The sequence below is a fragment of the Phalacrocorax carbo genome, chromosome 13 (genome assembly GCF_963921805.1).
Source record: "Phalacrocorax carbo chromosome 13, bPhaCar2.1, whole genome shotgun sequence".
In the NCBI taxonomy this organism is placed as follows: Eukaryota; Metazoa; Chordata; class Aves; order Suliformes; family Phalacrocoracidae; genus Phalacrocorax; species Phalacrocorax carbo.
This window is the reverse complement of record NC_087525.1, coordinates 7,716,498-7,733,212: the sequence shown is the minus strand read 5'-3', so window position 1 is coordinate 7,733,212 and position 16,715 is coordinate 7,716,498. Positions and strand designations below refer to the sequence as shown.

At 44.0% G+C, this 16,715-nt stretch overlaps 1 protein-coding gene across 2 annotated transcripts in view; it reads left to right on the top strand.

The window, feature by feature from the left end:
* REEP3 (receptor accessory protein 3) overlaps positions 1-16,715 on the top strand; it is a 50,369-nt gene that overhangs the window by 17,616 nt on the left and 16,038 nt on the right. Inside the window, exons 2-4 of one of the 2 annotated variants that reach the window (XM_064464736.1) lie at positions 11,440-11,512; positions 15,819-15,895; positions 16,396-16,516. In XM_064464736.1, the coding sequence (XP_064320806.1) occupies positions 11,440-11,512; positions 15,819-15,895; positions 16,396-16,516 (271 nt within the window). The remainder of the gene's footprint in view (positions 1-11,439; positions 11,513-15,818; positions 15,896-16,395; positions 16,517-16,715) is intronic. The other variant, XM_064464737.1, reaches the window with a different exon arrangement.

Genomic DNA, 16,715 nt, shown 5'->3' with positions numbered 1-16,715 from the left:
TTTCTGCTTCAGTCAGCTGCAGCGATCTCTCTTTGCCTGTGTACTAATCTATGATGTATAGATTGAGGTTAAAAGTGAATTTTGCTGACCTTCAGCTACACTCATTGGTGAAAAATTGGCTATTCTATTGCTAAATTGCCTGGTACCTTTAACTAAGATCAGATGACTTTGCCAGTGTGAAGGAGGTAGCAATGCCACAGTTGGCAGCAGCATCACGACACACGTACAATGTCAGCTCTGGCTGTAAGGAGATAAAACTTCACAGTACTGGTTCCTATTATTACCGGCTAAATATGCTGATGTTTTTCATCGTTAGTCCTACCTACTCACTTTTTGGGAACAAGTGGCAGTTTTTCTAACACTTCCATGTTATGGCAGTATTGAACGCTAGTAAGTTATGATATATTGTGGTGATAAGTTTCTTGTTCTTTGGTTTTAAAAGTGATTTCTAGAAGAATTCTTTAAAATAAAAGAAGTGAATACTAAAATAGGTATTTTTCTAACTCTTGATCTGACCAGTATTGAGTGGCATAAAGATTTGTTAGGTGGGGAAAACTAGCTACCTGTATTATTTTTCTTGCGCTAGTGTGCTTGTTTAACTTGAGGTCATCTTTAGCTTAGCTTTATGATCTTCTTATTGTTCCTGTAATAAGCCTTCTGCTTGAAGATCAGTTGTTTCCGAAGCAGTGCTCTCAAAAAATTCCATTCTGTCCCAATTCTTGTCCAGATTTTAGAGGATGACACATTTGAAGGATAAATTACTGTTTAAATTGAAAAATATTACTTATTTTGTAAATAGAAGTGATACTGCTAGACAGTAGAGTGAGTGGAAAAGTGTAGACTAAAAACCTTTTAAGTGGAAAGTTCAAACTTTCTCTTTCATATGCTTCATAGCAAGAAACTTAATGTGCAGGCTACTGGTAGCTATTTAAGTAACTTTGGACTATTTTTTGAGAATTTGGGAGAGGTCCGTAGATGGCCAGTAACTGCTGGCGTATAATTATGCAGCCGCCTGACAGTTGGTAGTAGTTATGATGTTCAGGAGTCTCTTGTGTCTTTTCTTTGAATAAAATAATTTCTGCCCTTATGAAGTCTGTGTTATGTTATTAGGATTAATGAGGCTTTCCTTATCTCTGATACTAAATGGTTAAAATTTCAGCCAGGAGAACAAAAAAAAGTGAGAGCCATTAGAGCTGATTGGTTACTGAACAGGGTATTCCACAGGGACAAAAGTAAGGAGAAGGGCTTTTGTCTACAGAATTTACTGAAAATGAAGAGTGCTTGGTCTAGTAGTCCTTCTGTTTCCAGATCTCCTTTTGTTTGTGTGAAGTGAGGTTTTTAACTTGTGTTTTCAGGCTTTTCTCCTAGTTGGGAATAAAACTACTCAGGGTTTTTTGACTGTTGCTTTTCTTGATCTTAGGATGAAGGGGTTTTGGATTGTAGTAGAGCTGTATTTGGATAGGCTTCTACAGATTAGTATGCTGAACTGGAATGTGGGTAGTCTGGAGTCTTTCGAAAGGCATTTCAACATCTGAAACATGTAGGTAAGCTCTGCTGCAGTGGAGTAGCAGCTTGCCTATACAAACTGAAGAGCTTCAGGATCCATCTTCTGTTAACTCCAGTTTAGCTGAATTGTAAAATTCTGAGCATTCAGATCCAGGATTTAAGCCGCTGCTATGTGTCGTGGTTTAGCGGCAGCTCAGCCCCACACAGTCGCTCGCTCACTCCCCACCGGTAGATGGGGGAGAGAATCAGGAGGGTAACGCTCGTGGGTTGGGATAAGAACAGTTTAATAATTAAAATTAAAAGAAAACAACAGTAGAAATGCAATGTAAAGGGGAACAACGAGAATTAAAAGAAAACAACAGTAGAAATGCAATGTAAAGGAGAACAACGAGAGGCGCAAAGCCCCGGGGGGGGGGGCGGGGGGGGAAGGGAGGGGAGAGGGGGAACGAACCGCCGGAACAAACTGCCTGCGCCGCAGCCGCCCACCGACCCGACGCCGCGCCGCCTCCGCGCTCCCTGCAACTGCCCCCACCTCAATATATTGGTCATGGTGTCACATGGTATGGAATGAACCTGCCATTGGCCAGTCGGGGTCAGCCGCCCCCACCATGGCCCTGCCCCTCCCAGCCCCCCCCCGCCACGCGGCAGAGCGCGGGAAGCTGGAAAGGTAGCCGACCCCCACAGTGAGGAGAATTAACCCCTTCTCAGCCAAAACCAGCACATTCTCCACCCCTTATTCCATACCATTTACACCATGCCCAGGTCCCATATGATGCAATACAACCATACCAACCACCACCCCTCCCCTTCCCATCCTTTAACATAATACACAGACATCATTCCCTTAGTTCATGGACCTTCCCTGTACAATGTCCATTAAAAATGTCCATTGAGTTCATCCAGTCCATGACTCTGGGCTCCATCTGTTGTATCAGTCTTTCCGGGTGGGAGAGATGGTGTGAGGCGTTGGGTCGCTGCATACCGAGTCAGTCATCGTTCCATCACTGCTGCACGGCTTGTTTCATAGTTGATCTTCCATAGGTTGGGAGGCTCGTACTCTGATATCATTGGTACAACACAGAGGTGACACACAGTATTATATAGCAGTTCACATTGTGCCATTCAGTTCATTGACTGTTTTCACCCAAAATCAAATCCCCTTGAGGCACACATCGGATTTCTCCATCCTCCCGCATCACCCACCAAGTGCACCCAGGTCCTCGAGCAAAAGCAATCCCACGAATGGGTTTGCCTTTGCCTGAGGCAGGAAGAACCCAGACTGTTTTGCCCAGCATACTTTTTGTGTGCACTACAGGGACTCTATCCCCTTCCACAGTACGTAAGGATTCTGACTGGGCAGGGCCAGCTCGGTTGGCAGATCCCCTCGTGTTGACTAACCACGTGGCTTTTGCTAAATGTGTATCCCAGTGCTTGAATGTTCCACCCCCCATTGCTCTCAGTGTAGTTTTTAACAGTCCATTGTACCGTTCAATTTTCCCAGAGGCTGGTGCGTGATAGGGGATGTGATACACCCACTCAATGCCATGCTCTTTGGCCCAGATGTCTATGAGGCTATTTCGGAAATGAGTCCCGTTGTCTGACTCAATTCTCTCTGGGGTGCCATGTCGCCACAGGACTTGTTTCTCAAGGCCCAGGATAGTGTTCCGGGCAGTGGCGTGGGGGACAGGATATGTTTCCAGCCAGCCAGTCGTTGTTTCTACCATTGTAAGCACATGGCGCTTGCCTTGGCGGGTCTGTGGGAGTGTGATATAGTCAATTTGCCAGGCCTCCCCATATTTATATTTCAGCCATCGTCCCCCATACCACAGAGGCTTTACCCGCTTCGCTTGCTTGATTGCAGCGCATGTGTCACATTCGTGGATAACCTGTGCAATAATATCCATGGTCAAGTCCACCCCTCGATCACGAGCCCACCTGTATGTTGCATCTCTCCCTTGATGACCTGAGGTGTCATGGGCCCACCGAGCTAGAAATAGTTCACCCTTATGCTGCCAGTCCAGATCCACCTCAGCCACTTCAATCTTGGCAGCCTGATCTACCTGCTGGTTGTTCCGATGTTCTTCAGTGGCCCGACTCTTGGGAACGTGAGCATCCACATGACGTACCTTTACAACCAGGTTCTCTACCCGGGCAGCAATATCTTGCCACAGTGCGGCAGCCCAGATGGGTTTGCCTCTGCGCTGCCAGTTGCTTTGCTTCCATTGCTGCAGCCAGCCCCACAAGGCATTTGCCACCATCCAGGAGTCAGTATAGAGATAGAGCACTGGCCACTTTTCCCGTTCAGCGATGTCTAAGGCCAGCTGGATGGCCTTTACCTCTGCAAACTGGCTCGATTCACCTTCTCCTTCAGCAGTTTCTGCTACTTGTCGTGTAGGACTCCATACAGCAGCCTTCCATCTCCGGTGCTTTCCCACAAGGCGACAGGACCCATCAGTGAACAGGGCATACTGCTTCTCATTTTCTGGCAGTTGGTTATACAGTGGGGCTTCTTCAGCACGTGTCACCTCCTCCTCTGGTGATAATCCAAAATCTTTGCCTTCTGGCCAGTCCATAATCACTTCCAAGATTCCTGGGCGACTGGGGTTTCCTACTCGAGCCCGCTGGGTAATCAGTGCAACCCATTTACTCCATGTAGCATCAGTTGCATGGTGTGTAGAGGGGATGTTTCCTTTGAACATCCAGCCCAGCACTGGCAGTCGGGGTGCCAGGAGCAACTGTGCTTCAGTACCAACCACTTCTGAAGCAGCTCGAACCCCTTCATATGCTGCCAATATCTCTTTTTCAGTTGGAGTATAGCGGGCTTCGGACCCTCTGTATCCCCGACTCCAAAACCCTAGGGGTCGACCCCGGGTCTCCCCTGGTGCTTTCTGCCAGAGGCTCCAGGTAGGGCCATTCTCCCCGGCTGCAGTGTAGAGCACATTTTTTACATCTTGTCCTGCCCGGACTGGCCCAAGAGCTACTGCATGGACTATTTCTCGTTTAATCTGTTCAAAGGCTTGTCGTTGCTCAGGGCCCCATTTGAAATCATTCTTTTTCCGGGTCACTTGATAGAGAGGGCTTACAATCAGACTGTAATTTGGAATATGCATTCTCCAAAAACCCACAACGCCCAAGAAAGCTTGTGTTTCCTTTTTGCTAGTTGGTGGAGACATGGCTGCTATTTTGTTGATCACATCCATTGGAATATGACGACGACCATCTTGCCATTTGATTCCTAAGAACTGGATTTCTCGTGCAGGTCCCTTCACCTTACTTTGTTTTATGGCAAAACCAGCTTTCAGAAGGATTTGGACTATTTTCTCTCCTTTCTCAAAAACTTCTTCCGCTGTGCTGCCCCACACGATGATGTCATCAATGTACTGAAGGTGTTCTGGAGCTTCTCCCTGTTCCAGTACAGTCTGAATCAGTCCATGGCAAATGGTAGGACTGTGTTTCCACCCCTGGGGCAGTCGATTCCAGGTATACTGGACGCCCCTCCATGTGAAAGCAAACTGTGGCCTGCACTCTGCTGCCAGAGGGATTGAGAAGAATGCATTAGCAATATCAATTGTGGCATACCACTTGGCCGCCTTTGACTCCAGTTCGTATTGAAGTTCTAGCATGTCTGGCACAGCAGCACTCAACGGTGGAGTGACTTCATTCAGGCCACGATAGTCTACTGTTAGTCTCCACTCTCCATTAGACTTCCGGACTGGCCATATGGGACTGTTAAAGGGTGAGTGGGTCTTACTGATGACTCCTTGGCTCCTCAGTTGGTGAATGAGTTTATGAATGGGGATCAGAGAGTCTCTGTTGGTGCGATATTGCCGCCGGTGCACTGTTGTGGTGGCGATTGGCACCTGTTGTTCTTTGACCTTCAGCAACCCCACCACAGAAGGGTCCTTTGAGAGACCGGGCAAGGTAGACAGCTGTTCAGTTTCCTCCGTCTCCAAGGCAGCTACACCAAAAGCCCACCTGTACCCTTTTGGGTCCTTGAAATACCCTTTCCTGAGGTAGTCTATGCCAAGGATGCACGGAGCCTCTGGGCCAGTCACAATGGGGTGCTTCTGCCACTCATTGCCAGTTAGGCTCACTTCGGCCTCCAATACAGTTAGCTCTTGGGATCCCCCTGTCACTCCAGCAATGCTGATGGGTTCTGCCCCTATATAGTTCGATGGCATTAAGGTGCACTGTGCGCCGGTGTCCACTAAAGCTTTATACTCCTGTGGGTCGGACGTGCCAGGCCATCGGATCCACACAGTCCAGTAAGCCCGGTTATCCCTTTCCTCCACCCGGCTGGAGGCAGGGCCCCTCTAGTCCTGATCATGGCAGTCACAACTCACTTCCTGCAAATGTGAATCAGGAGTCCCTCTATTACACTTAGAAATAAAATCTGCGCTTCTACTCCTCTGTCTGGGGACTTGTTCACTGGAAATTGGAGCAGCAGCTTTCCTGGAAGAGCCCCCCTGAGTGACTGTTCTTCCTTGCAGTTCATGCACTCGTGCCTGTAGGGTCGAGGTAGGCTTGCCATCCCACCTCATCATGTCCTCTCCGTGGTCACGCAGGTAGAACCATAGGGTGGCCCGTGGTGTGTATCCCCTTCTTTGAGCCAAAGGACGCTTATTCCTAACAGCTGAGACACTGCTCTGTCGAGGTGGGGAGTAGGACAGATCTTCTTTGAGTTGCTGGACCTCTTGGGATAGTTTCTCCACAGCAGAGACAAGCGAGGAAGAGATATTTGTGTCGTAATCTCGGAGTCTATCTATCACCTCTGCCACCGTTGGTGTCTCGTCATCTTTCCAGGACATCACTGCCAATGAGTTTGCATGCGAAGATGGTGCGCTCCGTACAAACTTCCGCCACATGGGTCGTGTGCACTCGGCTTCATCTGGATCTTTGGATGACCGTTGATCATCCAGGTCACCATAAATCACCTCAAACACAGCTAATTCCCTTAGATACTGGATGCCTTTCTCCATAGTTGTCCATTTTCCTGGGCGATATGTAACATCTTCTTTAAAGGGATACCTTTCCTTCACTCCAGACAGGAGTCGCCTCCAGAGGCTGAGGGCTTGTGGCTTTTTTCCTATTGCTTTGTCAACGCCCCCTTCCCCAGAAAGGGATCCCAATTGTTTGGCTTCTTTTCCCTCTAGTTCCAGGCTACTGGCCCCATTATCCCAGCATCGGAGCAGCCAGGTGACAATGTGCTCACCTGAACGACGGCTATAATCTTTTCGCATATCTCGCAACTCGCTTAAGGACAGGGATCGGGTGGTCTCTATTTCATTTATTACTTCTCCCTCCTCTCCCCGCGATGGCCCTGGTTCTTCATCATCCCGTTCTAAACGAGTTGATGTCCGCTTCCAATATTTTGTCTTGTGTATGGGGGCAACTGATACTGGTACGGGTTTGTTTTCTGAGCTAGCTCCGGTACTTGTTGTGGGGGTTTGAGTGGCTGCAGTGCCTGTCGTCCGGGCTGGATTGTCTACAGTGCTAGTCACTTTGCATTTCAATCCAGAGACATTCTCTTCCCCCTGGGGGCATTGAATGCTGTTGAGCAGGGCTCGGTATGCATGGGCCAGACCCCAGCATGTTGCAGTTATCTGTGTCTCTCTGGAGTTCCCAGCGTAACAACATACTTTCTCCAAATATTCTACTAGTTTTTTAGGATTCTGCACTTGTTCGGGGGTGAAACTCCAAAACACTGGGGGTGCCCACTGCCCTAGGTATTTGCCCATGCTATCCCACATGCCCTGCCACTCATAACTATCAAGCCTCGGGGCAGATTTCTGGGTGATATTCTTAAGTTGCTTAGTCAAAACCAAAACAACCTGCCCAAAAACTAACAATAAGTGCACCTTAACCACCCAAGGATGTTCAAGATACAAAGACGTTGTTGTAACAAAGGCACAGACATCATAGAACAAAGTTGCAAAGGTATTATTCTGTATTTCCTCCATATAAAATCTCTCAGAGGAGGAGGTATAATTGCTAATTGCCTCAACAAGGTGGTATCCAAAGTACAGTAACGGTTTCAGCAAAAACCCCAAATACCAGATAAAGCTGAAAACGAGTGTTTGTATAACAAATCTTGTAGGCAAAACATTACTAATCACAGCAGAACACAGCAGACTCAACAAACCAACACCAATCTGTAACACCAACTGCAAAAAGGACAACATGGTGCTGTGACCAGCAGCTGTTATTATCTCCAACCCTTGAGCCCCACGTTGGGCGCCAAAAAGACTGTCGTGGTTTAGCGGCAGCTCAGCCCCACACAGTCGCTCGCTCACTCCCCACCGGTAGATGGGGGAGAGAATCAGGAGGGTAACGCTCGTGGGTTGGGATAAGAACAGTTTAATAATTAAAATTAAAAGAAAACAACAGTAGAAATGCAATGTAAAGGGGAACAACGAGAATTAAAAGAAAACAACAGTAGAAATGCAATGTAAAGGAGAACAACGAGAGGCGCAAAGCCCCGGGGGGGGGCGGGGGGGGAAGGGAGGGGAGAGGGGGAACGAACCGCCGGAACAAACTGCCCGCGCCGCAGCCGCCCACCGACCCGACGCCGCGCCGCCTCCGCGCTCCCTGCAACTGCCCCCACCTCAATATATTGGTCATGGTGTCACATGGTATGGAATGAACCTGCCATTGGCCAGTCGGGGTCAGCCGCCCCCACCATGGCCCTGCCCCTCCCAGCCCCCCCCCGCCACGCGGCAGAGCGCGGGAAGCTGGAAAGGTAGCCGACCCCCACAGTGAGGAGAATTAACCCCTTCTCAGCCAAAACCAGCACATTCTCCACCCCTTATTCCATACCATTTACACCATGCCCAGGTCCCATATGATGCAATACAACCATACCAACCACCACCCCTCCCCTTCCCATCCTTTAACATAATACACAGGAGAACAACGAGAGGCGCAAAGCCCCGGGGGGGGGCGGGGGGGGAAGGGAGGGGAGAGGGGGAACGAACCGCCGGAACAAACTGCCCGCGCCGCAGCCGCCCACCGACCCGACGCCGCGCCGCCTCCGCGCTCCCTGCAACTGCCCCCACCTCAATATATTGGTCATGGTGTCACATGGTATGGAATGAACCTGCCATTGGCCAGTCGGGGTCAGCCGCCCCCACCATGGCCCTGCCCCTCCCAGCCCCCCCCCGCCACGCGGCAGAGCGCGGGAAGCTGGAAAGGTAGCCGACCCCCACAGTGAGGAGAATTAACCCCTTCTCAGCCAAAACCAGCACATTCTCCACCCCTTATTCCATACCATTTACACCATGCCCAGGTCCCATATGATGCAATACAACCATACCAACCACCACCCCTCCCCTTCCCATCCTTTAACATAATACACAGACACTATGGTACACCAGTTAGGCTTTTTCATATCAATATTGTTTTAAGAGATCTGCAGTGCACCATCCCTTCCCACTACAGAGAAATCTGGTCTTGAGGAGACCTGCTTGAAGTGCCCTTTAGCTCCTCTACTGCTATCAGCCATTAACAACTGTGTTGCGTGTGGAAAGGTCCAATATGTGCAAAGATTGCAAACGTGCTCCAGAAGATTTGTTCAGATCTAGTCTTGTGTTGTGGAAGTGAGTCCATTGTAGAAAAGAACCATACATGATTAACTAGCTTTGTCTCTTATAATCAGGTAGTAATTATTTTTGTTGTCCTAAATTCAATTAAACCCAATTATTTTTCTTGGACTTCTTTGTTCTTTGAAGGTAAGAAAATAAATGGTTCAGTGTTCGAGGGTTTTTGAGTTCTAGAATTTTTAAATTAAATGATGAGGAAAATATGAGGAAAATACATACATAGTACACATTCAGGAGAGGATGGGGATGTAGATGTGAGATTTATACGTTCGACTGTGTCTGGCTTTGGACTACTTAGCGCAAGAAATGTGTTAATTTATTTGAGAAAGTTTGGTGGAAGCCATCAAGATGGTCATAGCACATGACTCATGAGAAGAGGTGGTTACAAGAGCCAGGCCTGTTCTCTTGCTGTGCGACCCAGTCAAGAGAGACAATGGTCCTAAACTTCTGGTTTAGGACAAAAAACTTTGCACTACCTAGGCTCCTTATGAAACAGGTTGCCCAGAAAGGATGTCCAATCTTTGGAAGTCTCCAAGACCTGACTGGATGGAACTTTAAGTAGCCTGGTCCAAATCTGATGTTGACCTTGGTGTGAGCAGGAGACTGGACTAGATGATGTCACAAGGCCCTTTCAAACATGAAGGGTTCTGTAATTATGCTTCCATAATTTTATTCTTGCCCCTCATTGGTGGCATTTATAGCTCAACATTAGTACCTGTGCCAGTATTCTCCTGCCCCTGCAACAGGCTTCCTTCCACGGGTCACCGTGTGTTTGTCTTGCACTAAAGATGGAGAAGCCCACTCTCTGTGGTATCTGTGATGTTGAAGAAAGTATCTCACCTTTGCTGTTAACAAGTCAATTTTTCTTTTCACTTATGTACTATACGTTAACTGTTGGAGATGACTTTAGTACTCTAAATTGGCTTCCTACCAAGCAGAAGACTTTACATATCAGAGTGGTGCTTGGAATATGATGTATATCAAGCTGATTGAATTCAAACTTTCCTAGTATACAAGACATCGATGTAAGTTCTGTGGTACTCCTTGCTAATAACATTTTGTAGAAGATGAAGGCTCTTGGAAGAGTTGCTTGAAAAAGTAAACTGGGCTACAAATTCTTAAGATTCTTTCCTGGGTCTAACAGTAGAGTAAAGCTTGGTAGTGTCGTGCAGTCCTCTGCAGTGGCTCCGTAGGTAGAACCACTTATTTAAAGTTTCTTGATGCAACTATAAAACCTTAAATTTTAGTTGATTATTCACTTTGGTAAACTCCAACCATCTGAGTTGAAATCTTACATCCCAGATCTGTCCCATGTGGACTCATATTAAAAAAAGCATGTGATGCATCTTCCTTTGCCTAACTGTGAGAAGTTAAATTATTTAGGAGTTCTGAACTTGCTTAGAAGATCTCTGGATATCCCTACCAGTGTAAACTTCTCCCACATAACCATCCTGAGCAAGTTGTAAGTGATGCTGCAGAGATGTAGTCAGACTTTTCTGTAGTTGCTGCTTTAGGCCGTCTGGAACTAAGGGTAGGCAATTGCTCAACTTTACAAAGCGTAACAAGCTGGTGAAATAGAAGTATGGAGCTCTTGCGTTTGTCAAGGAGATGGCAACTACTGCTGTTCAATTCCTCATAAGAAACCGTTCCACTAGTCTGTGGCCAGTACTCTTACTAGAAAATACTATATTGTAACAAACTTGTGTTAGAGCAGATCTTTCTTCTGATCCTGCTCTCAGCATGGATTGCTTGGCACCTGCACCTTATTTTTGATGAATTTTAGCAGAAATTGGCTGTCTGAGCAAAACTGGATAAATTCCCACTTGCCTCCATTTCCATGTGTTGCTGTTGCAGAGTTCTAGCAAAACAAGACAAAATTATGTAACTCATCTTGTTGTCTTAAAATTACTTTTGAATAATCTTCTGGTAATCTGATAAAAATAGATGATTCTGATTACCTACGGCTAATTGTTAGAGGCTCTTTAAGTGTGATAGCACTGCCAATGCGGAAACAGCCTTGTGGTGTGGACACACTGCAGGACTGGTTTTACTTGTAGCCGAACCAGAAGAGCTACTAGTTTTACATTATCTATTAGAGGCAGTCTTATGAAACTATTTGTCTTCAGGGCACACAGCCTTTTCTGTTCATGTTGCTTTGTTTTTGTGTATTGCTAAACTTCCTCCAAGCAACCTATAACATTGTGATTTTTTTTTTCCCCAAGCTAGAGAATGGGACTTTTTTATTAAGTTGGCTGCACTACTCTAATGATCTATTGTCACTGTTTTTTCATGTACAGTATAACAGATTCTGAAAGCTCTTTTTATTTTCCAATAGGCTGGTGTTTGGGATGCTGTACCCTGCATATTACTCATACAAAGCTGTGAAGACAAAAAATGTGAAGGAATATGTAAGTTGCATGCCCTTTAATTGCTTAATTAAATGCCTCTGCTGAAATAACAACTGAAATTTTCATTATTCAGTGCAATAAATCGTATGAAAGCTTGATTAGACTACCTTAGTATTAGATACAACACCTGTGTGAGTGTAGTGGTGATCCTGTGAATTTTTTCTGTTTGTTTGGAGAGCTAAAGTTGAAGTTTCTCAGATTTTTCGTAGACTTTACTGAAATGTGTCCAACATGCTATGCTGTATATGGATATTTTTTCAGAGGATTTTTAAACATAAACCTTGAAAGGGTTGGTTACATTTCAGTCAAGTGCCAAAAATAATGCACTTTTGGGCAGGAGATAGAAAAACTGTTCCTGAATTTTACCAACACCTGCAGTACAAGCAATGACAAACTGATTCTCAATGACCACTTGAAGAGCAGCAGCAGTTTAATTGTCATTTATGGAGCTCAACAGGGGATTCAAAAGCTGCCTGAGAAAAGGATAGCTCTGGTTAATCTATCATTCCTTGAAGAGGAGGAAAAATGTAACTGGGGTAGGAAAAGATTTGGTTAAGGTGATGTGGAAGAAACAAGCAGAATGAACAGACAGAAGAATAAAATAGAAAAACCCCACAATTATTGCAGTTACTGCAGCTTAGAATTAATAATGTTAAATTATTTACTTTTCAGTGTGAGCAATGATGATTGCCACAAGAATGTTACCCGGTTGCAGTCACAAGGAGCTTTGGTCACTGAGTTACTTCCTTGTTTTAAGAGGCAGCCTAACTCGATTTCAGCATTGGGTGAAGTCAGGGCCATCAGTTACTTTAACTTGGCAGCTGTAGCTGTGACCTAATGCTGCTGTCTGAATGTGTGGTATCTCCACTTTCTACTTGGTTGTAGTAGTAGAACGCAGTAGCTGTTGTTCCTTCTCTTGTATGTCTTGCATTTAGTCTGATCATTTCATCAAGGCTCCAAAGTGGATGTCATATTCATACTTCTGGTTTCTGTGTACAAGCTGATTAGAGCTTATTTGTGCACGTAAAGCTAGTTCTTGCCAGAGCTTGGCTTCTGTGAGGGAAAAGTCACCAAAAATAAGAATTTCCTCTGTTTCATGCTTACTTTACCCTGTCAGGAAAGTATACAATGCAAAGAATTTATAATCTGCTTTTCCTCTCTGTCCCCTCAAAAGGGATCTTCAGGCTAAGTAGAGGATAGCAGTTTTGAAATCTAATATACAAAATCACTTTAAGAGGTTACCACTGCCTCTTGCAATATGCTTTCTAGGAAAAAAAGTAACGTTTGTAGAATGCTGAGATTCTGACTTGATCTCAGTTGTCCTGTTTAGCTATGAGTTAGCTGTCTTTCTGCGGCAACCTTTCTTAGAGATGCCTGTCACTTACACAAGGCATTTAGTAGGGCCTGGAACCCTATTTTTCCAACTGTGTATTTTTGTTTAGTTTGAAAACACTGCTTTCGGTTACGTGTGGTCTTTGACCAGTTCCTGAATTTCCAGTTGCATAAAAAATGATCATGGGGCTGAGATGAATGAGACCCGTCACAGTGACTTTTCCATGGGAAGAGAATTATATCAATTCATCAGTGGATTACCATTCCTTTGCCAGTTGGGTTGAGTGTCCAGATCTTAGGAATGATCCAAGGCTGGGTCATTTTCTTCCACAGAGAGGGTGTAGGTTTAACTGCAGCCTTCCAAACGGCACAGCAATGCTGCCAGTCATGTTATGGCCCAAGCACAACTTTGTTTCCAGGGTTGTGTGGCTCAGGAGCCATCTGTTTTTGTTTGCTGGATTGCAAGAGCTTTAGAATAGTGGAGTTTTTAACTTGGCCACTGCTTCCACCAGCAAAAACCAGCCAAACAAAAAGTACAGACATCTTGACTTGCTGTGTAGACCATGATGCAGTGAATTGTTCAAAGATTATTTCTGGGGAAAAAAACAGTGTTGCTGCTGGTTTTGGTGATTTAAAAGACTTCTGGACTTCAGTTCTAGAAATTATGATCTGTGCCTTTGAGGAGATTTGTTTGTTCCTGTAATTACTCTAGTTTAATAGAGTTGACTTAAGATCTTTGAGGAGTTTTTTCACTGTGTTACACCAAAGTGCTTGTAATAAGCATCTGAAACATACTTTAGAAGTCCGAACAACCAGTTTTCTCAAATCCTGGCTTCAAAATCCTGAGTTGAAAGGATGTGCTTCAGCCAAAGCCAACAAAGATGAGCTTAACACTTGGGTGGCAGAAAATAAGCTCAACAAAACAAATCTGTAATCAACCTTTTAACATAAACGGAAAACTTAAAGCTTCTGTAACTTGATCATTAAGAGTTAAGTAGATGATGGTCTTTCAGGCAGTGTTAAATATGACCTGGTTTTTCTGGTGGTTTGTTTTGTTTTGTGGGTGGGTTTTTTGTGTTTTTTAAATTATTGTTTTGGTTTATTTTTTTCTGATATGAAAACCCCTAGAAGTCCCTCAGGTTCATTTGTCAAGGATACTTCTGGTACCTAACTGCATTAGTTGTGCTGGAATATAATTTGACTCGTGTTCTTGAGAATCTTTGCCCACACCTCAGCAGGACTCCTGGCACATCTCGTGTGCCCTTCTGCAGAGCACTTCCTACTGTTCCTAGCAGCCCAAGAGAAACTCCACTTCCACTACTGTTCCTAATTGAATAAGTAGGTGTTGATTAAAGAATGAATACCCTGGGTAAAATAGATTGGAAAAAATTTGTCTTGCATGGCATCTTAAAAATTGCATTGCATCATACTTAGGTGGTTGGGGCAAGGGTGGTTGTTAATTTCATTTTTATTCAGGTGTTGAGACTGGTTCATGGAAGGGTCAACAGTCTGTCACATGGCCTGTCAGAGATGACTTCAGCTGTTGTGTACGTTTGTCTTAGCTTATTCAAGCCTGAAATATCTAAATCCTCTGAGAGACTGAAGAATGTCATCACATGACTGAGTTCCTTTTCAAACTGAAATACAGAAAAGTGTTTAAGTTGAGACAAAGGAAGTGCTTTTAAAGCATAATGCCCAGCTATGAAATGGGCAGCAGTGTAGTGTTAGGTTTTGAGTACTTAAATAAGTCCACTTCAAAAAAAGTGTGCTCTAAAAGTGAAATCTGAGCCACATCCTCTGTAGGAAAGTAGACATATTCCTCCTTTTGAAAGAGGGTACTGTGAATTCATGACTTGAACTAGTGTCTAACAGATGTGGTGTTTAATGCTTTGTGGGTATACCAGAAGAGTTAGTAGCCTGTATATTGCAAATGAAATGAGGTTGCTGCATTTGGTGGCAGGTGATGCTCCTCTTTTCTTTCTTTTTTTAAACTATTTTGTGTTTTTCTAGCATAGACAGCATTGGAATTTAAAGAACACGTGGGTGTTCAGTTAGTATGAATAACCAGTGGTGGCTTGCACTGACTTGTTTTGGAAATATCAGTGGCGAAATGTGATGTATTTTAGAGAAGACAAATGCCTGGAACTACTTCTATAATATTTAATCTGAAAGATGTAAACAGTTTTGACAACCAAATCTGAACAAACGGTCAAGATAAATGAGAGATTTAGTGAACTATTAGAAAACAGAACTAAAACTTGTATTTTAAGAGCATTGTCTGATTTCAAAACAATGATTTACAGTGTAAACTTTAAAAGTACATAGCTATAAACCCATGCAGCATTAGATGCTTACATGTGAGCTCTCTTAACAAGAATTTTGTAGTTCTTGGCATATGAATAGAATTAAATTTCCATAAAAATGCTTTTTTCCTACCTTGCCTCAGTGTTAATACTGTAATGCTGAGCACACATGTAGCACTTAACTGCAAAGTATAGCTGAATAATCTATCTTGTGAAATGAAAGCAAGGGCTACCTGACTTATTAATGCTGACTTTTGTGTTTGTGGTATAAACATATGGATGAGTGTGGAAGAGAGTGAAATATCCTTTAGTGCTATAGTAGGACTTGTATTTCATACCTACGATAATCTACTGATTCTTCGCAGTGTTTTTTTTCTTATCGCTAAAGCTTTCTAGAGGCAGAATCAAATCTGTGAAGCCAGCCTAGGTGAGGTTGTGACCCTGGTGACCCAGCCATTTCACTTAGCTTGTTGCAGCTGCCACCAGTTCTACTTATGAACAGAAAATCCTAAGGACCTTCATATATAATTTCACTTGAGACCCGAGTGATGCAGCCTGAGATACTGTTGAACATCTTGCTTTGACAGCTCTGAACTGATGGTACAGTGTATAGTGTATTCTGTGAAAGGTAAAATCAAAATTCTTACCAAAGACGGTCTTTTAATTTTCAGGTTCGCTGGATGATGTATTGGATTGTGTTTGCTCTTTATACGGTTACTGAAACAATCACTGACCTAACAATCTCTTGGTAAGAGCCTGCTTTTTATGAAATCTGTATGAAACTGTATTTGTTTGTGATGTTCTTGGTTTTGTAATGATTTAATTTTTATAAAGAATCTGTGCTTGTTGATAGCCCCTTTTTTCGGGAAAAGATCTCGGAGTCTATGTGAAGAACATCATCTGTTTTCCAAGCTTACTGTATGTCACTCAAAGTAGAGACTATGAAATTTCCACCTTTGCTGTAGAAACTGAACAGGGGAATGGATCTCTTAAAAGGATGGACTATAATGTCTCTGTGAAAAACAAGTATATTAACTGTTTCCATTTCTTCAATGACAGTATGGTCAATTAAATTAAATCATAGGTCTATAACTCCTTTAATTATTTTTTTTTTCTAATAGAACTTCTTGTATGTGAAGAATCCTATATGCTAATATCTGTTTTTGAAGAGATCTTTTCATGATGATTAATTACAATGTATTTTCTTACTGCGTTGTTGATTTTGTTCAACCTTTACCTTGTATGTAGGTTTCCACTGTACTATGAACTGAAGATAGCTTTTGTTATTTGGCTCCTTTCCCCATATACTAGAGGGGCAAGTTTAATCTACAGAAAATTTCTTCACCCACTTCTTTCTTCTAAAGAAAGGGTAAGAAAGAACTTTTTGTATTTTTAATGCCCAATATGGAAATACCATGTGTTGAAATACTAACTGTTGCTAAATACAAGCAGATCAGTGTGTTACTGGTTTGCCAGGCAGCATAAACCTGGACTAGAAGATGCAAGTGCATATGACCGTCCATGTATGTGCTTCTGTTCGTCTGCTCATGCAAGTTAATGTACTACTT